The sequence below is a fragment of the Oryza glaberrima genome, chromosome 1, assembly GCF_000147395.1.
Source record: "Oryza glaberrima chromosome 1, OglaRS2, whole genome shotgun sequence".
Taxonomy (NCBI): Eukaryota; Viridiplantae; Streptophyta; class Magnoliopsida; order Poales; family Poaceae; genus Oryza; species Oryza glaberrima.
Window position 1 is genome coordinate 17,699,533 of NC_068326.1, and position 21,788 is coordinate 17,721,320.

The window sequence follows — 21,788 nt, forward strand, 5'->3', positions numbered from 1 at the left end:
TACTATAACTATTTCGGTTTTCTATTGGCTGCTTTAACTCTAACCCTAGCTCTTTTTATTGGCTTGAACAAGATACATTTTATTTGAAATGAATTGAATGAATAAGACAGAAAAGAAAAAAAAATCTCTCTTTTGGATTCCTGGTATTCTACGCACTAATTACCAATTCTTTTTTTCTTGGTCATTGAGATTCGTGGATAATTTAGACTACTATTTAGGGATAGATCGTACCTCTTTTTTTATCCCCTCGAACAAATCGAAATGATTGAAGTTTTTCTATTTGGAATCGTCTTAGGCCTAATTCCTATTACTTTAGCGGGATTATTCGTGACAGCGTATTTGCAATACAGACGTGGGGATCAGTTGGATCTTTGATTGAGTAATATTTCTTTTTTGATTGCCCTCCTCTCTGGTCTGGAGGAGGTCAAATTGGAATTGCAGTTTGTTTTGTTAAGTTATTTTGCCCTGCTTCGACATAAGATAGATGGAATCAAGCTCTGTAGGATTTGAACCTACGACATCGGGTTTTGGAGACCCGTGTTCTACCGAACTGAACTAAGAGTGCTTTCAAAAATCAAATCCTTTTCTACTCCTAATGTGTCTCACTTACGTATAGTATCCATAAATTAAAGCTATACCCGCTTTAATCGACCTCCTCACTACTGCCTATAAAGAAGAAAGAAGTAATAGGTAGGGATGACAGGATTTGAACCTGTGACATTTTGTACCCAAAACAAACACGCTACCAAGCTTCGCTACATCCCTTTTCAAAATTGTTGTACAATGTCATTGTACACAATTCCTATCTTGTTTTCCACATCTTAATTTTCTTGTCTTTTTCTATCTATAGAGAATCCTTGTGTCATTTCTTCTTTTTGGTCTCATATAATCAAGGAATGGTATATATCTAGAGACGAAATTTTACATGATTGTAGTCGTAGATACCATCGTGTTGCACATTTCATGTCATATCTTTTCCTCACAGAAAATAACCATTTGGGTGAACTTTTATGCAATGGGAGTACATGCGGTCTTTCTGGCAGCCGCAGTAGGATTAGACCGGATTAGACCAAGGATAATAGAGGAGCCTGCTATGGGCTCTAAGCAAGATGCTATAGCCAGTGCATATAATAGTATTTTTATATTTTTGGTAGGACCGACATGTACTATACCTCCTTTCTCTTGATATGGGTCTAAGCTGTCATCACGTCTAGCCGTTCGTGCCGAGCGGGCGGCTGCAGAAGCACTGGCTTCCTTCTCTCACATCTACTTTTTCTCTTCCACGTCAGATCAAGACAACATCTGCTGGCTAATTGTCTACTCCCTCCGTCCCAAAAAAATCTCAACCTAGGAGGGGATATGAGTGTGACCCCTCCTAGATCCAGATTCGTTGTTCTAAGAGGGGTTACATCCCCTTCTAGGTTGAGTTTTTTTGGGACGGAGGGAGTACTTATTAGATTTGCATGATATCTTAAAGTGTTCTTTAATAAGATAGCTATAAGGACATCGTATTTTGTGACATTTTATTTCCTACCGCAGACCAAATAAATGCAAGAATTACACACCATCTGCATTACACGTGTTATTTCATCCGCCATGTCGGTTCCTCCGCCATACCGCCACGCCACAACTATGGTCAAGACTGCGGCTGTGACTGATGAGGTGGTGTTCTTTTCTCCTAAAGATAAAGATTAAATTTCTTTTACACAAAACTAGGTAGTATTAACGTATGATTGATTGAGTTTTTAATTATTACAAACTTGAAAAATATATTAATATGATATTTTAGAGCAACTTTCATAGAAAATTTTCACACGAAACACACTGTTTAGCAGTTTGAAAAGTGTGACACGAAAATCTTAATCTTAATCTAATTCTTATTGGAGAAAAGAACGGGACCTCAGGTGATGGGGGATTTCCGAACGCCTCTCCCCTCCATCGCCCCACGACACTGCCACACTTGTGTATTTATAAACGAAAATATATTTCAGAATCAGTAATTGATTTGTGCATTACAATATGGGGAAAACTCTGCTTGTAATCCCCTTGTTAAATACAAAGCCATGAAGCCTCCCCTAGAGTATGCAGTTCTTAAGTTCATTTGAGATCCTTTAACTTGGACACCGAATCCGATTTTCATTTTTTTTACCTAAAAACCAGATACAATAGGTTCTCCAACTTACAAAACCAGTATGAATAAGGTCCCTCGATAGTATTGTATTCAGTTTTGACTGACGTGATGCCTACGTAGCTCCTTTGACTAGGTTTTCATCCCACGTGATATTGACGTGGTGCTTACATGGCAGTTTGATAAAAAAAAGCAAAATTGAAAAGTAAAAAATTAAAACAAAATACGTGGATCCCATATGTCAGTCAAATAAGAAGATAAAAAAATAGTGTAACCCATACGTCAGTAGGTCCCACTTCCTCCACCTCACCCTCTCTACCACTGTCTTCTCTCTCCACTGGCACTCTCGCTTCTCTCCACCGGCAAGGGCCGTCTTTTCCTCTGCCGTCTTTGGCATTTCTTTAAACAAGAGTAAACCCAAAGACACTTGCTGAGTTTCATGAGCATTAGATGGGATACTGTTTGGCAAAGATGAATGATGATGATGATGATGATGATGATGATGATGATGATGATGATGATGATGATGATGAAATTACAATCACCTTTGGTCAAAAAGCTAAAAATATATGATTAAACTTTTCATTGATTCCATTAACTAAAAATAATTTAATATGAAGAAGGAAAAGTTTTTTCTCAATTTTTTAGCAATTTTTAGAAAGCTTAGATGTGGCTGCGTTCAGCGGTACATGATGGGAATTAATCTCTCCTACACGCAAAACAGAACGGTCTATTAGGGCAAGTCTAATAGAACAGTAAGCAGCCATCTAATAGATGGTGATGTATGTCATTAAAATTATATAAAAATTAAGTGAGTCATTATTTTTTATTTTTATGTGGGCCAAATCTCCGTTATCTCTCCTAATTTTTAACAAATAGCAGAAGCTCTTTTCGAGTGGGCCAGCTTTAATTTTCTCTCACCTAATCCTTTCACCAATCATGCGCATCTCTCGCACACGCGTCGTGCTGCCAAGGCGCCCGTGTGGAGCCATCGACTAATTAGACCGGTTTTCTCTCTCTTTACACCTTTCTTCCAGCTATGAAAAAAAAAGCTGATATCAACAGTAATAGTAAGGAAACTTTCCCTATTGCACTTGCCCTTAGCACGTGATTAATTAAGTATTAGCTTTTTTAAAAAAAATGGATCAATATGATTTTTTCAAAGCAACTTTCATATAGAAAAGGTTTGCAACACAGTTTGAAAAGTGTGCGCGCGGAAAACGAAAGAAGTGAGTTGGTAACATGAAGTGCCGGACTCAGCCATGGAGCTAAAACTAATTCTACAAATGAAAAACAATTTAATCGACTACATAAAACATTTATAGACCCGTAATTGAAAATTTTTTGGCCATCTCGTTTATATGTGAGCCAGCGGGTGCACGTGCAGTTATATTTCTCACGCATAAAAGCCCCATATGGTGGGTTAGGAAAAGGATCCTCTGACTTATTTCTTTCTGACTTTGACTCACTGACATGTGGGCTTATTGGGTAGAGGGCCCACATATCAGTGACACAAGTTAGAGGATCTCAATCCGTGACGGGCCAAGTCTCTTAGAGTCAGGATATCTGATGACACGGACAAAACAAAATCTCTCCTCTAAATTCATTCCCCTTTTCTTCTAGCATGGTTTAGTATTTAAAAAGGGGAAATTTTCAAGGGCCACGGAAATATTTCACAAATTCCGGAATTATTTTAACAATTTTGAACAAAATATTCAAACAAAATTTGAATTTAAACAGCAGGCTGAATGAATTTAATCTCATTTCCCAGGAGCTCGAGCCATCATTTACTCATTCCAACGATGAGTCCCACAGCCCATCAACTTTGCAATCTCTACTCGATTTTACACTCCTTTTTGTTGCTAAGTGAAGTCGCCGTATTCAATGCAGAGCTGTTGTTCAATTGGTATACGTCGCGCCGTTGTCGAGCCAAGCCAAATGAGCCACCACCGTAGAGCATGGAGTGCCGTTGGCGGTCATGGAACGAGCTGCAGGCTCGTAGCGCCGTCGCGGCCTTCACGCGAGCAATGAGCCATACGATCGAGGGCGCAACAACAGTTTGCTCTAGTCGCAGAGGCAACAATCGTTGTTGATCTGCCGTTCAGGTTCCTGGAGATCCTGCAGTGGACGTCGTCGGAGCATCATCTTCCCCTACGACATCATATTCTTGAGGTATGGCTAGATTGAGTGAGGGAGGGATTGAGATTTGAGAGAGAAGTGGAGAGGAAAGGGGATTGGGAATTGCCATTTGGGGATTTTTTACTGTTTTGACCAATTTTGAGAAAACCCGAAGTGTCAGAAATTCGATCCGGAATTCTTAACCCTACTTCTCTGGCCTAAGGTCCTGTTTAGATTTCAACTTTTTTTTCTTCAAACTTTCAACTTTTCCGTCACATCGAACTTTCCTACCTACATAAACTTTCAACTTTTCCGTCACATCGTTTCAATTTCTTCAAACTTCTAATTTTGGTGTGGAATTAAACACAGCCTAAGCGAGAGCAGCGACAACGGTTCGGCGAATTGACAACACTGAAGCTTCCACACGTGGCTAGCTGATGCTGTGAGCATGCTCGGTAATTCCCTCGGAGGCAGGCACGCATGGGCGAGCCATAGGAGGAGAGGAGGATTTTTGTAGTTGTAAGGATCTAGTGCTCACCGAGGACGCCGCTCGACGCATCCTTCCATGCCTTGCTCTGTTTGAGCTTTTCATTCCATCCCGTTTTCTCTTCTTTTTGTTTTCTTTTCCATTTTTCCCCTATCTAGACGATGAGGATCGAATGCTATTGAACGGAAGAAAAATACGTAGAAAGAATTTTGTTTAATTTGATTTATACGCTTCTATAAGACCCAATCGGAGATAGAAGTCCTGACTTATGACAATCCCGGGGTTTCAAAAACTTATGACAATCCCCACATCGTGCCTGAACGTGACCAACAACGGACGGATGAAAAATTGTTTCGGAGCATGAGGGAGAAATGCGTACCAAAGACACGATCTGGGAGGGAATCGAACAGACAAACTCATGCAGTACGGGGACGACGTAAGAAATCCTAGCAAAAACATCTTAAATTTTTGTAATAGTAGAGATAGAGATAAACAAACAATCAAATATTCTTATATATCGGTTATAATGATGTACCAGAAGTTGCATTGGATGTCCACTAGACATGGGTAACATGGAAGAGAAAAAGAAAAGGTAAAAAGAACAAGATGAAAAATCATCCAATCAAGCCAGGACACATAGAATGGTGGATAGTACTAAATTGGGGCTGGTCCTTTGTTTCCAGGTAGCAGATCGATGGGCTATTGGGCTGTGACCTGTGAAGGAACAAGTTCATTTGGGACCCCTTAACTTTATATCGGATCCGATTTTCATCCTTGAACGCAAAAGCCTACAACCGGTCCCTGAACTATCAAAACAGGTGCAAACGAGATCCCTCGGCGGTTTGGAAGGCGGTTTTGGCTGACGGGGGTGCCTACGTGGTTGGTTTGACTAGGTCTTCGTTCCACGTGGCATTGACGTAGTGCTTACGTGGCAATTCGATCTCGGAAAAAATAATAATAACTGTGTCGACGTTTGAGATCGCGACTACGGTACTTGGATGGTATGGGGATCGTTGGTACCAGGGTATATGCGAGATTGAGGTAAAAGAGATGGAGATAGGGATTTTTATACAGGTTCGAGCCTCTTAACTGACAGGTAATAGCCCTACATCCTGTTGGCTGAAGCCGGTGTTGCTCCTTTTATTCATCTGAATCACACAAATACAATATTTGGGATAACCTATCTAACTATCGTCGACTTAGCGGCTAGATAACCAACTCGTAGTCGACAACATGGTAGTCTTCCTCCTCGAGCATGAACTCATCGCGCTAGATCCCTCTTGCCGGCTTCCGTAGGCACCGGATGGGGGTATGGCTAGGCTAATCTCTGGTGTCGAGATCTTATGGCGTGTGTTGGCTTGTGTATTTGTGGCGTGTCCCTCTCCTCATAGGGGGCTTGTATTTATACCCATAGGTGCCCCCTTGTCTAAGTAAGACTAGGGAGATAAATATGGATACAATCTGAATAGTCCTTGTCGTTTCCATATAGAACTCTATTTGTCCTTCTTTATTCGGAACTCCTTCTATATATAAGGTTTGTTTTTTATAAGACATGGTATGTGGTGGGCCCTGCCGAGTTTACTCAACTACTATTGGGTATGTGGTATCCATAATCCTGATAAACTCTGGGCTCACATGTTAGCTACACACAAAACAATTTTAAAAATGGTGGGCCCACATGGGCCCCGCATGTCATCCTCACTCCTCCCTCCTTCCCTCTCTCCTCTCTCTCTCCCCTGCACTGTAAGGAAAAGGGCAGAGCGGCGACGGGCGACATAGTGGGGCTGAGGCCGGACCTCTGCCTGAGCCGGAACCACCATCGGCGACGCCCACGCCACCTTATCCACCCCCTCTGACTACTTGAGCTACCGAGGTTGGATTGCTCGGATGGACGGCGAGGCGGATGGTGCGCATGGCGGTGGTGTGGCTATCAATGAGGAGGAAGGGGGAGGTGGCGGCGGCGAGGCGGGTGTTGGTGAAGCGGACGCAACTACGGTTCCAAGAGGTGGCGAGGCGGTTCACCGGTGTGCGGCAACGGCCGTGGGGGAGGTGGGCGGCGGAGTCCGCGACCCCAAGGAGAACGAGTGACGCGCATGGCTCGACACCGCCGTGGGCCGAGGCCACTGCCGCCGCCTCTAATATAATGACGCCTGCGTTCGCCTCCACGGCCCCGGTGCCACCCTCAATCTCCCCTCCCACCGCTACGTCGCTCCTGTCCTGCCTCCATCGCCATCGACTGAGGAGAAGCCGCTACTGTTCCAGCCCCGCTGCCTCCGAGGAAGAAGGCGATGCTGTTTCCGCCACCGTTGCCTGCTGCTGAAGAAGAAGCCGCTACCACCGCGCCACTGCTGAAGGAGAACACCCCGCTCACGCGGTCCCGCCACCGCTGTTGCCTCCAAAGAAGAAGCCGTTTCCGCCACTGTCACCGATGGCGGCAGCGAAGGAGGAGCCCATCGAGCTCGCGGCGGTGGCGCCGCCACATTTCATGCTCGGGTCAGTGTGGCCCCTGCTAGCCGACAACGGGAAGCGCAAGAGGCGGTCATGCTGCGGCGGACGCATCACCACCCTCAATACTGCTACCTCCTCCGTCGAACTCCATCTCCGTCTCGAGCACGGTGGCGATGGCGCCAGTGTCGTCTTCCTCGTCATCGGAGCCCTCGGCCGGGCGCTCCGACTCCTCCTGTGGCTTCTGGGCTAGGCGCATGAGTAGCCACGGTCACCACCATGGAGGTCGCGGACAATGACGACCCGTCGGAGAGGGAGGGCGCCACGTCGCCAAGGTCACTGCCCGCCATCGGTTCGCTCCGCTTGCTCCACCGTTCTCCTCGTGACCACCTACCTGTCCGCTACCTGGGAAAAGACGATGAAGAAATGGGAGAGGGAAGAAAGGAGGAGTGAGGATGAAGAAAAGAGAGAGGGGAGAGGGAGGAAAGGAAGAGTGAGGATGACATGTGGGGTATATATGAGCTCCACTATTTTTAATTATGTTGTGTGTATAGCGGACATGTAGGCCTGTAGTTTTTATTTTTTTCTGGGATCGAATTGCCACGTAAACGTCACATGTGTGATTAAGATTTAGTCAAACCAACCACGTAGGCGCCACATCAGTCAAACCGCATCGTTTGCATCGGTTTTAATAATTTAGGGACTGGTTGTATCTAGTTTTTGAGTTTAAGGATATAAATCGGATTTGGTGTAAAATTAACGTACCTCAGATGAACTTGTTCCACCTGTGAACGGCTACGATATTTTGTGCTGCCCAACAGACGAATTCTCCCAAATCACAATCGGATTGCACGCATCTCCAAGCAACAAACGAGCCCGGCACCGTATCTTCCCCTCCTCGTCCTCCTCTTCCGCCGCCGCCCCCATCGGAGAGAGGAGACGAGTACGCGAAGCACAAATGCAATGTCCGTCTACAGATTCCTCCGCCGCGCCGCGCTGACCACCGCCATGGCTGGGGCCGCCGCGACATTGGCTCTCTCCAAGGCGGAGCAGTTCGGGGTTTCCGTCCGCCTCTCCCGTCCGTCGCCCCACCGCGGCGCCGACGACGCCACCCGCTGCGGCCACATGGGGTTAGTCCGCGCGCACCCCGGACTGCGGGATCTCAACGCGGCCCTCACCACCACCACCACCAGCGGCGGCAGCGCGGACGCCTCCTTCTTCCTCGACGCGGCGCACGCGCTCGCCGCCAGCGCGCTCCGCGTGCCGACCATCACCGGCGGGGCGATCCGCTTGATGGTCTCCGACAGGATCCCCAAGAAGCTCGCGGCCGCGGAGTCCAAGGGCGACTCGAAAGCCGCCGTCCATCTCAGGCTCGAGCTGGCCACCCTGCACGCTCGGGAAGGCCGTCTCGACGAGGCGCTCGCGGCCGCCGTCCAGCTGGCCAGGGACAATCCCGGCGACATCCGCCCGCGGCTCGCCGCCGCCGCGCTGTGCTACCTCCACGGCCGGTCCGGGACCGCGTTCGAGTGGCTCAAGAGCGTCCCGGAGAGCGCCCGCCGCTTCAAAACCAGTGATCGGTTCGTGACCATCGTCGTGTACGCCATGCCCGGATCCTCGCCGCAGCGCGTCGAAGAGGGCGTCGACGGGATGGTCGTGGACGTCGCGGCCGCGATCGCCGAGGACACGCTCTCCATGAAGCTGGAGGAAGGCGAGTGGTCCACGCTGGAGAGGCTCGAGCTCGCGGTGCTCGGAAGATTGCTCCGCCGCTTCGTGTCCAAGCGCTTCGCCGCCGCCGCCTACCCGGAGTTCAAATCCTGGACGTGGACACGGCCACCGCCTCCCCCCATCAACGCCACCGAGTCCCAGCTGAACAAGGCGCTCGTGCTGTGCTCCCAGGCGATGCTAGCGCCGGTGCTCGGAGCGCGGCCACTCTGCGGCGAGCGCCTCCGCGAGGTGCGCGCCGTCGCGGACGCCGAGGCGGAGGCCGACGCCTCCGCGGCGGTGGTCGACGTCAACCTCCTCCTGGCGTTCCTCGCGATCCGAGACGGGCGCTTCGACGAGGCCATGCAGCGGTACAGGGCGGCAGTGGCGAGAGACCCGTCGGACCGCCGGGCGTACGAGCTCGCCGCCGCGCTCTGCTCCATCGCCGGCCACGCCGCGGAGGAGCGGGACGCGTAGCTGCGCGGCGAGGAGAGGCACTGCGACCGCGGCCGCGGCGTGACGGCGGGACGTGGCGGTGGCCTGCAGCTGCAGGCTCTCCTCGACGAGCAGGTGGTCGCCGCCGCGCTCGGCCTCGGCGGCGACCGGACGGCCCGCGACCCGCACCGCGGCCGCGTCCTGGCCGCCGCGTGGAGGGAGGTGGACGCCGGGCTCGCCGCGGCGCTGCGCGACGGGGACCACCTGACCATGGCGGAGCGCGCGCAGCTGCGTGGCCTCCGCTGCGTCCTGCGCGCCAAGATGCAGCCATTGCTGGACACCGCCGCCAACAGTACTGGACCGGACAACTCTCCTCAACAACGATCTCATTAGTCATCACAATGGTCGACGAGGGGATTCACAAGAGAAAATACCCAGCTTGATCATGCAACATGAACTGTTTTTTTTTTTTTTAGCAAACCAAACATCGCTAAAATTACTGTTTAAAATGTCAATATTTTGGTATGGCAGGTTTTGGCTTCAAACCAAATCAGCCCCTAATATTTGTACTCCCTCCGTTTCACAATGTAAGTCATTCTAGTATTTCTCACATTCATATTGATGTTAATGAATCTAGACATATATATTCATCTAGATTCATTAACATCTATATGAATGTGGAAAATGCTAGAATGATTTACACTGTGAAACGGAGGAAGTACTTGTTGCTTCAAAGCTTATCCTCTTTTGTTTTTGGTCCATTTGTGACGGATTTAGTAACGCGAACGATATATATGGTGTTGGGCAGTAGCTAGAGGGAAATATCAAATCACCCCTACCACAATCTCTGTACAATCATGTTTCCCAGTAGAGGAAGTTTTGTGCTTAGCCTCAACAGAAAAAACTACAGCAGTAATTCATCAGAAATTGAGAAACCAGCATGAATTTCTCTCACGAATTACTCACTGTTTCAGTATCCACATTCAAATATTTGCAATGGATTTCACGGCATAACGTTCAAGATGAAGGAAAAAGATGTTATGAAAATCATCCCATGCAAGCCAGGGCACATAAATAGAATGGTGGGTAATGCATAGTAGTTATGGAATTACAAAGACACCAGAACATCATTAGAGCAAGTTTAACAGTAGAACCAATTACTACTAGCTCTAAATCATCCATAATCAATCTAATAGTCAATTCATATAATAATTAACTATAAATATATACTACATGTCATATATACATAGCGTTTTGGAGTCCGTGCTGTAGCTGAATATGTAGCCCGCTTCTCTTATCTCTCCTCTTTTATCTTCTCCACATAAGCTTGTAGTTGACTTAGAAGGTGTTTAGATTCCATCCCAAAATTTTACATCATGTCACATCGAACGTTTGAACACTTGCATGAAGTATTAAATATAGACTTAAAAAATAACTAATTGCACAGATTGTGATTAATTTGCGAGACGAATCTTTTAAACCTAATTGCTACATGATTTAACAATGTGGTGCTACAGTAAACATTTGCTAATGATGGATTAATTAGGCTTAATAAATTCGTCTCATGGTTTACCGACGGATTCTATAATTAGTTTTTTTATTAGTGTCCAAACACCCTATGCAACACCCTATTATTGTACTTGCTCTTAAGGCTGCGTTCGGCAGCAGCACATTAAGGAGAAAGTTTCTTTCGTTTTACACACACATGCTTCCCGAATTACTAAACGATGTGTTTTTTTTGCAAAAAATTTTCTATAGAAAAGTTGCTTTAAAAAATCGTATTAATCCACTTTTAAAATTTAAAACAATTAATACTTAATTAATCATGCACTAATAGCTCACCTCGTTTTTATGTTCTCTGTCCCCTTCTTCTCAGACTCGGCCTAAGGCTCCGGTAGTCGTATGCCTTGTGGACTATATCCATGAATCACCTGCTTCAGCCCTAGAAAAGAAGCATAATTTTGGAAGACAGGTTATTAAACCACTTGCCACTTGTGTTGGAATAAGTTTCACGGTGATCATGAATAATGGTTTGAAAAGAAACAAAACGATAATGTAAGTTTCACGCAATTTGCACTGCGTAGTTTATATGCCCCTTCATGATTACAATGGCTCTATTTTTTTTTTACTGTCTATAGGACAAATGGCTTAAAAAAATTGATGCCTCTCTCGTTTAATCTGGGCCGGGCTTTAGGGCGCGCGAATCGATAAAGGCCACCGTTGTCTCCCCAGCAGGCGCGGTGGCGCACGCATCTTGATAAAAATCCAATGGACACAAATTCGGCTGATAAACCCAAATAAAACAGCAACAAACGAATAGCAAATCCTTTTTTTTCCTACTCCAGATTATATAATTACTGATTTTTAAAAATATAGAATCTAAAATATTTGGAATGCTGAAATTATTAGGGGACTATTCAGATTGATGTTATTTTCAACCATATCATTTTTTTTTACAATGTTGTAAAAAGTGACCGCATTTAGTTTGTTACCAAACTTTGGTAAATACATAGGAAATCCTATTCAAATTTTGGTAATATTGACAACTTGCTAAATTTTTGATATTGCCAAAATTTGATAAGGTTTATTTTGGATAATCTGAACAGCCCCTGGTAGTCATCAGTTCCACAAGTTATTAATTGAACACATTTCTTCTGTGTGAGATGTGACAGTAGGTAGCGGTAGCCGGTGACGACGCAACCGTTAAGGTGGTGTTTGGATTCACGGGCTAAACTTTAGTCCCTGTCATATCGGATGTTTGGACACTAATTTGGAGTATTAAATATAGACTACTTACAAAACCAATTACATAAATGAGAGCTAATTCACGAGATAAATTTTTTAAGCCTAATTAATCCATATTTATCACATGTTTACTGTAGCATCACATAGGCTAATCATAAATCAATTAGGCTCAATAAATTTGTCTCGTGAATTAGCCCAGAGTTATAAAGTAAGTTTTATCATTAATCTATATTAAATATTTCTAATTAGTTTTCCTCATCAGCAGATAATAACCAAACAGGTCCGTCAGGTGGCTCACGCCGCGGATGAGCGCATCCGCCTCCTGGTGACGTTTGCTCTGACGCGTTTTTCTGTAGTTATTATCACCACTACATAAACGTTCCCACCACCACACACCATTATTATTACTCCTCTTCACCCACTCCACGCCATCTCTCTCGCGCTCTCTCCGGAGCCAAGGCGAGGAGGCGGCGGCGGCGGCGGCGGTGCGAGACGAGATCGTCGAGTCCGGCGCCCCACCCCCGTCCTTCGCTTCACACGAAAAGGAAGGGAGGAAGATGAGCTCCGAGTCTGAGGCGGCGCCCGGGACCGGGAAGCTGGTGTGCGTCACCGGCGCGTCGGGGTACATCGCGTCGTGGCTCGTCAGGCTGCTCCTCGCCCGCGGCTACACGGTCCGCGCCACCGTCCGGGACACCTGTGAGCCACCCCCCCACCTCTTCCCGTCCATCTCGTCCCTCCCCCCTCTCTCGCCGTTTCTTGGACTGGATGGATGGATTGTTCCCATCCCCTTCCCCGTAACTATCGTCGTGATGATCTTTTTGTTTGGTTGAGTTAAATCAGTTTGGTTTTTAGCGTTGGTACATCGCAACCAATTCTGTGCATCTGTTAGGTACACTAATCTATTTTGAATTTTCTATTGTTGAACATGATCGATTGAGATTTTGGGAGTTGTTGGGGTTTTGCCCCTGTTAGTCTGAAACCCTGTTGATAAAATATGCGATGCTTATGTACTGTTTTATTTCAGCTGACCCAAAGAAAACACTACACCTGCGTGCCCTGGATGGAGCCAACGAAAGACTCCATTTGTTCGAAGCAAATCTGCTGGAAGAGGGCTCTTTCGATGCTGCGGTCAATGGTTGTGATTGTGTTTTCCATACGGCTTCTCCCTTTTACCACAATGTTAAAGATCCTAAGGTGAGCACTATAGCTGTTCGATGCAAAATCATAATTGCTGTATGTTACTGTAATAGATTGATCTGGACATAAAAACGACCCTGATGTCACTTATTATTTTCCTTCAAGATGTATTGCAATATGGAAGCAGCTTTATGCAGAATTTTAGTGCTTATAGGCAATTTACTAAAAGAGTTCTCAGGATAATGATTATTCATGAATACTGAGCTTTAATATATGCAGTGTTAATAGGCAACAACTATCCGTTGTTATAGGTGCAGTAATGTACTTCATTGTGCATTGTCCTTGGTATCCTTTTATTAATTATGCATTTGGTGCAGTACTGTACTGTACTGTACTGTGCTGTGCACTGTTGTTGGTATCCTTTATTGATCGTGCATTTGGATTGCCTTTTTTTAATTCCAAGGTTTCTCTTGGGAGTATTTGTTTAGGACTCATGCATATATCACTTATGTTCCATTTTATAATCTTTCACCCTGTATCTAATTCCTTTAATTTATGAAAAATATAATCCAGATATTCCCTAGTTTTAACAACATTGAATATTTGAATGTTAGAACATGATTTACATTCATTTGGCTAACTATTTTTTTAACAAGTGATCTCACATGTTGACTGAAGTTTCATAAGTAAACAGTATTATCTTGTTTTCTTCTATATATTTACATTTTTCACGCTGATTTACTCCTTTTTTTTTAAAAAAAAAACAGGCTGAGTTACTTGACCCTGCAGTCAAAGGAACCCTTAATGTTCTAGGCTCCTGCAAGAAAGCTTCCATTAGAAGAGTTATCGTGACATCATCCATGGCTGCTGTTGCCTACAACGGGAAACCAAGAACTCCTGATGTAGTTGTTGATGAGACATGGTTTTCAGTTCCAGAGATTTGTGAAAAGCATCAGGTAATATGCCTTTATTGTGCCAGTTGTATGTTGGATGTATGGTATACATGGTGGAGTTACTAATGACGTGAATAAATGCCAGACACTCTGGCTGCTCTTTGTGTCTAGGACCTTACCTGTGTCCAAATGCCCTTGCTTTTGTCTATTTGCTTGCTGATCCGCTCTATTTTGTTATGCACCTGTTTGTGGGTTTGGAAGATGCTTTGGTTGTTTCCCATAGTTCCAGCCCAGATTGTTGGTAGATGCCTCCATATTTAGAAATTTAGTATAGCAAACTCACTGTCATTTACTCTTGCACGCTGTGTATTTACATGCTCTATAAAAATCTACAGTTACGCCATTCTGCAATGGCCATTCATTGTCTTTTGCTACAAAATAGCAATACAGCCCATTGCCTAGTTAATATGAATACAACATAGTTTACTGTTAGGCCATTTTGCAATGGCCATTCATTGTCTTTTGCTACACAACAGCAATACAGGCCATTGCCTTGTTAATATGAATACAGCATAGTTTCTGGTGATTTGGTGAATATTGAAGTGATATAGTTAACTCCTGCACTTGTCCATTATTAGTTTGATGGGAATATTAAGCTTAGTTACAGTTGCTGCCTTCCAAAAAATTCCATTTATTGATCTGACTCTTAAGTAAAATGAGAGGATTTGTTTGTTGTTTCACAGCAGTTCCTTTTAAATATCCTTTTTGAATTTCTGTACTTTCACCATACAAAGTTTCTGTTAAGGTATTCTAATATATTTTTATTTGAATGCTCATTCTGCTTCAGCAATGGTATGTTCTGTCCAAGACCCTAGCAGAGGAGGCTGCTTGGAAGTTTTCAAAAGATAATGGATTTGAAATAGTTACGGTGAACCCAGCAATGGTCATTGGTCCCCTGCTGCAGCCTTCACTGAATACTAGTGCTGAAGCAATTCTGAAGCTAATCAATGGTATGGTGTCAACACCTCAACTAACACATTTCCTTGAATTGAGCTACAGCGTACATGCCTTCATCTACAGTAGATTTTTCTTGTGATGCCTACAACAATTTTGCATTTGCCCTTTAGGAGAAACACCTATTAGGACAATTATCTAGGACTCGGATAGAAGATGGACATGCTCATGGTATTTCAAGCTACTCTTATTGTTTGGCAACTCACACAAGCACTGTGATATATTTCATATTGAAAAGGAATTCTCCTGTCAATTGTTCATCTAACTAATTGACTTATGAATCCTGAAGCCACAAGCTACATACGGAAGTTCTCTAAATAATAGGAATATTTTGGCTGTGTTAAATTGACTTGGAATGTGTTAAGTCATTTTCACTAGTGTTTTGCCACATAATTGGGACAATCAATGGTTAAGGCTCCAAATCCTGCCACCCACATGGTTCCTGATACTCATAACTAGAACTGGATGGATGGTGGGGTTAGGATTTTTAAGCAAGATCCTGAACAAGGTTTTGTTTTTTATAAAGATCCTGAACATGGAAAAATTGTAGAAACAAATATGCCTCTGGAGAAAGGTTATTGGGGTGATTTATGATAAAATATGAACCCAAAAATGCTTTGCAATTAGAACAAATGTCCAAATTACAGAGATTTGGTTACGAGAGCAGACTGTGCACTGTAACAATATAGTTTTTATGTTTGCATGTTTGGACCCTTAACAAGAAATAGAATATTAGAATTGAAGATCCGGGCTCTTATCATGTCCATGCAGGATCATCCTCGACATATCCTAATTTCAGCTTTGGCTGGATAAACGTTAAGGATGTTGCCCTGGCACATATCCTTGCATATGAAGTTCCTTCAGCAAATGGAAGATATTGCATGGTTGAAAGAGTTGTGCACTACTCAGAGCTCGTCCAAATCATTCGTGAGATGTATCCCAACATTCCTCTGCCAGACAAGTAAGTCACTGCGCTTTGCAAGTGTTCATTCTATCAAGTAATGCTTAATGCCTGTGCCATGATATTTTACCAAATCAAAAGATTATTTAACGTTAGATATCCTTCATTGCTTAGCTTCCTCTTCGTTAAGCGCTCATTGTCCATCTTGTCAGCCAGTTTATGAATAAACTACTACTACTAGTGCTTAACCTGCTCATCGCAGTGACCAGTGAGTGATAATCGTTTTTCTACAGGTGTGCAGATGAAAAGCCATCAATGCCAATCTACCAGGTATCAAAGGAAAAGATAAAAAGCTTGGGCCTGGAACTGACTCCCCTGCACACGAGCATCAAGGAGACCATCGAGAGCTTGAAAGAGAAAGGATTTGTTACTTTTGATTCAAGCAACCTGTAAAACAACAGAGCTCCATACACATGAACTTGCTTGTCATAGCTAGCTAGTACTCTAGCGGTAACTTTGCATGAACTACTACAGCTGTGGTCTGTACTCTGTACTACGATCTGAAATAAAGTGGAGGCAAATTGCAGTGTGTTGATTATTCTGCCATGTTTCTTGGACTTGAATCATACTGTGGCGTCTCATCAGAAAATCTCAGCTCTTTTAACAAGTGAATTGCTTTACCGACCGTACATGTGTGAATTGTGATTTTTTTAAAATTTTTTGAAATTATTTTATTATTGATTTTAAAAATAAACTCTTCCAAAACTTATTCCTAGAATATAAACCTTTTGGCTGGCGTGGCAAAACAACACTGACACGCCACATAGCGGGTGTGATAGTTTTATCTTACCATGCCAGTCAGGATGGCATAGCCAAATAATACCATCACACTAGTCAGACTGGCATCACCAAATAACATTTTAACACCAGTTAGACTGGTATCAGCGTGGCAGTATTATTTCGTTACGTTAATTTGGTTGGCGTGGCGAAAAGATTCATATCTTAGAAATAAGTTTTGAAAGAGTTTATTTTTAAAATCGAAATTTAAAAGTTCAATTTTTTTTAAAAAATTATGAATTGTGAGGTCGAGTCCGTGGTTTGACAAAGAAAGCTCCTTATATGTCACTAAAATTTACCCACTACTCTCCATATTTCTAAGTTTTGCGTCATCCCATGTCTTCTAGTTTTCACTTTCATCTTCAATGACAAAAGTAGAAATTTTAACAAATGATAAGCTTGTGTGCTCGCCAAAATCAAAATCCACACAGCGAAAAATTGCAGTACTAGAAAAATTAAGAGGGCTGAATTATCTCAGTCACCAACACCTATGGAGTAAATTATTATAATTGTACACCGAATTTGAAAAGCAAATCCGAATTTTCAAACAAATTCCAACCAAATTTAGAGAAACTTCAAAGTGGCATTCGCAGTTCCCCGAAAAGCATCTCATTTCATATTTTTATACAAAGAACTATCTATGTTCTTTTCTCTTGTTCTTCTGCACAGGTGGAGGACACGGATTGGCAAGGAAAATCATCACAACACAAAGAGGCAGAGCTAGTGTTTTCTTGAATGAATTCAACAGCAAGGTCCAGTTATTGAATACTGTAACAAATGACCGATTTATTCTTAGTGATATATTATATTCTTAGATAATGTGTGTCATTGCACCTAGCTTCTGAACTCCAGTCCATAAGCAAGATTAATGGAATGCATGTGCAGGTATTCAAGCGTACTCCAAATTGCCATTTGCCCGTGTACTTACCCAGCGTTTACCAAACCGTTTGGAGGTGAGATTATCACGGTTACCACGAAATATATCGTGGTTATAAAAACTAAAAATGTTACCACACATGATAATCGTAATAATCACATGGTTTGTAAACCCTGTATGTACCTAGTCAGATTGCTTGTGTTTCGTGATTTGCATGATTCAAGCTGTTTTTTAATTACAGCCTGAACATACTTACATGGGCACATGGCTATTCCTTTTTAGTAATGTTCATAGAGAGCAAACATCATCTGTCAGATGAATAATTCTGAGCGTTCATTGCTGTGTTCTCAAAAGTGGTTCATGGAGTGACTCTGAAGGCTGAAGGTCATGCTCAAGGCATCAGTTTTCAGTTTAATTTGTTGGTAGAAAGCAGGTAATATCTCAATGTAACGATGTCAATTCAGATTATCAGATGCCACTCTGGAAATTACTCTGTCGGTGTCTAAATGACGTTTAGTAGCAGTAACACTGGTGGAGAAACCATCTTTGGTCGGTCGACCAAATTCCACAATAGTCCCGGTTGCAATAAAAATCAGGACTAAAAATTATCTTTAGTCCCGATTAAAAAAATTTTGATCTTTAGTCCCGGTTGGTAACACCAACCGAGACTAAAGATTATTTTTAGTCCCGGTTCAAAGAAGTTGGTGGGTACAGTTAAGCTCCAATTACAACCGGGACTAAAGATCTATTTTTAGTCCCGGTTGTTTATACCAACCGGGACCAAAATAAACTGCTGATATCTCCTCGGTATTTCCTCCCCTTTTTTCTCTCCTTCGTTAAAAACCACCGAGACTTAGTCTCGGTATCCGCCTCCTCCCCTTCTTTCTTCTTCCTCTCCCCTTCCTCCCCCTTCCGGCCTTCCCCTCACCTCCGATCCCCCTCCTCGCCTCCTCCTCCTCCTTCCCCTCTCTGCTGTGGCCAGGCGGCGGCGACAAAGCGGTGGCGACGAAGCGGCGGCCGTGCGGCGGACGGTGGCGGCGGCCGTGCAGCAGCGGCGGAGCGAGGCGGCCGCGTGGTCGGGCGGCGGCGGCGGAGTGTCGGAGCCCAAAACTAACAACTTGGATCTGACTAGAATTAATGTATCAATCCCTGGATCAGTAAATATTGATACATACAATATAATTGGTTCTTCATTGCATACATTAAAGTTTTACAATACTAAGGGTTTTACAATAATAGGTACTTACCTAACTAATTAATACACAGCAGAAGTTTCTATACATTCTGACTAGGGAGGTATAACCTTTAGGGATTCTCTAAGTTATCAGGGTCATCGTAGTAATAGTCATAAGGGTCCTCCTCTTGACCCAGATCTGAAAAATGGGTTATAAGAGTAAGGATGAGTATTCTCAATACTCAGCAAATTATCATGGAAATATGTTATGCATTAATATATAGTAGGGTTCTTTGCAAAAAGCAGTAATAAACAATCTGGAAGAGTTATAGCAAGAATTTATAAAACGTATAAACTTTAGATTTCTAGCCAGGGTACCATATGAGTCCCGGTACTCAATTCCATGAGTACGACTATTCGAATAGTTTCAAAGATATTCTACTGCAGCAGATGTACGCTTTACCCATAGTCCACGACTTGCTGATAATCATCGGCTTTAGTCATGGCCCAGTATTAAGTCATTAACAATTGTGGCACCTGTTCCATGAACTTATATCCTCGTATGCTCGGCGCGCGGCGAAGTCGGACGCCAGGGCAGCGCGCGCAAGGGGGAGGAGAAGGCCAACTAAACCATGGTTTTTGAGTGGGATGTGGTCCCCTAGGATCAATTCTAGACTTTGTGCAAGATTGGATGGGTGTTGGGCTGCTCTAGCTAGGCTAGACATTTTGTTGAGCACCTAGTGTGCAATGAACAGTGAAATTCAGTAATTTTGAGTATTTTTCCTAGAAAAGATTGGATTTAAACTATGGATTTGGAAAGGTTTCACTAGGGTTTAAATTATAGCAAATCCTCACTAATATTAGGGTAAACTAAGGAAATAATCTATAGTTTGAAATTTGAGAGAATTTGCTCAAATTGACTAAGGTTTGGAGTAAAAAGAATAATTAGATTAAATTAATAGGGTTCTTAAGGAAGTAACACTTGAACCAATTTAAGAATCAAATAGATTTTTAAAATACACTAATTTAATCAAAAGCAAGCATGATGGAGTCAAATTTTAAAATTTGAGGATGTTACACGGAGCGAGGCGGCAGCGCGGTCGGGCGGCGGCGGCCGGTGGGGCCGCGCCCGGCGGCGGCTGGCAGGCGGCCGGCGGCGGCGGCAACCCATTTGCACATTTGTATGGATAATTTTGTGATTCATTGCACATTTGTATGGATCTCTGATGTATTTGGTATGTTTGTAGGATTTGTGATGTATTTGATTTGTGTGTATAAGTAGCTTTAAGATTTGTGATGTAGATTTGGGATGTTACTTTGATTTTGATTTGGGGATTTGAGGTTTGATTTGGGATATATATCCCACTCGATTTGGGAGAAAAAAAAGAAAAAAAAAAGAAAAGGGGACCATCTCACTGCTGCTTCCCTCTTTTTAGTCCCGGTTGGTGTGTTACCAACCGGGACTAAAGATCCTCTCTCTTTAGTCCCGGTTGGTAGGACTAAATATCTATCTTTAGTCCCGGGTATTTGAACCGGGACTAAAGATAGCGATCTTTAGTCCCGGATTGGTAGTCCCGATTTTCAAATCGGGATTACAGGGGGTTACAAACCGGGACTAAAAAGCACTTCTCCACCGGTGTAACTCTCAATTCCTATCACCATGAGATATTAGGCCCTGTTTAGTTCGCGAAAAGAAAATTTTTGGGTGTCATATCGGATGTTTGACCGGATGTCGGAAGGGGTTTTCAGACATGAATGAAAAAACTAATTTCATAACTCGCCTGGAAACCGTAAGACGAATCTTTTGAGCCTAATTAATCCGTCATTAACACATGTGGGTTACTGTAGCACTTATGACTAATCATGGACTAATTAGGCTCAAAAGATTCATCTCGAGATTTTCTCACTAACTGTGCAATTAGTTTTTATTTATATTTATATTTAATGCTTCATGCATATACCCAAAGATTCGATGTGACATTTTTGGAAAAAATTTTTGAGGAACTAAACGGTGCCTTAGTTGATTGAACAACCCACAGCCTAGCTTATCTCGATCGTCTACTAGTAAAATTGATCAAAGGCATAATCGATCACGTTATAGGTTTCACAGATTTGCTTTGTCATCGCCTTGTTGTTGATGCACCGAGAAATCGAGTGATGAGCACACGTCCCAAACTGCGAACACGGGTCTTCATTTAATCCCTCCCATAAGACCTTCATCATCTAATCCCGAAGTGAGGAGAAATGGAGGGATTGAAAGAAAATAATTCTACATCACAATTATTCGAAATAAATCTCTTCTAAATTTCTCTCAATCCCCTCAGACCTTATTTGTTTAATCTCTCCCATAAGAGAATTGAGTGAGGGATTTATTTCACGTCTTTTGTGACATGAAATTTTTCCTCCTCAATCTTCTCCATTCATTCTCTCTTGGGGATTAAACCAACAAGGCCTTCAGAAGTTATACGTTGACACTAGCGTTGATCAGGAACTGGAAGCTGCAAAACGTGCAGGGATTCAGACAATTGAAGAGGAAATCAAACAATAAAACAGACAGGAAGGTTGAGGCTGAAAAATAAACCGACCAAATCGATGTGTGGAAGCAGCTGTTTTTGAAATGAGCGCTGAACTCTGCTACGCATTATTAACCAGACGTGAAGTGGTTGGTTAGTGAATCAAGCATTAATTGACCGCCCTTTCAGTAGTTCGATTTGATTCGATTTGGTTTGGTTTCCTACACAAAGGCTCTGCGACATCTGCTTCGCAATCTCCGCGAAAGGCCGAGGGAGGAAACGGCATCTCCTGCGCGTTGTTCAGATCCAACCGGCCCATTTGTCGTGTGAGCCAGGCCCATGCACCAGCCACCAAATGCTGCTAGCAATAAGTTCACTTTGAC

The 21,788-nt window shown here is 43.6% G+C and overlaps 1 protein-coding gene, 1 non-coding gene and 2 pseudogenes across 2 annotated transcripts; 3 read left to right on the forward strand and 1 right to left on the reverse strand.

Annotated features, from left to right (window-relative positions):
* Positions 1-491: 491 nt before the first annotated feature.
* TRNAW-CCA (transfer RNA tryptophan (anticodon CCA)) lies at positions 492-567 on the reverse strand. The gene has a single exon. It is a non-coding gene; the product is annotated as a tRNA-Trp (tRNA).
* Positions 568-6,645: 6,078 nt separating this feature from the next.
* LOC127776455 (ethylene-responsive transcription factor ABI4-like) lies at positions 6,646-7,431 on the forward strand (annotated as a pseudogene).
* A 608-nt stretch (positions 7,432-8,039) lies between these two features.
* LOC127760446 (uncharacterized) lies at positions 8,040-9,884 on the forward strand (annotated as a pseudogene).
* Positions 9,885-12,452: 2,568 nt separating this feature from the next.
* Positions 12,453-16,602, forward strand: LOC127760389 (phenylacetaldehyde reductase). Its single transcript, XM_052284639.1, has 6 exons — positions 12,453-12,755; positions 13,084-13,253; positions 13,964-14,152; positions 14,937-15,099; positions 15,875-16,064; positions 16,298-16,602. The coding sequence occupies exons 1-6, from the start codon at positions 12,617-12,619 to the stop codon at positions 16,455-16,457; spliced, it is 1,011 nt and encodes a 336-aa protein (XP_052140599.1). The 5' UTR covers positions 12,453-12,616; the 3' UTR covers positions 16,458-16,602.
* Positions 16,603-21,788: the final 5,186 nt, after the last annotated feature.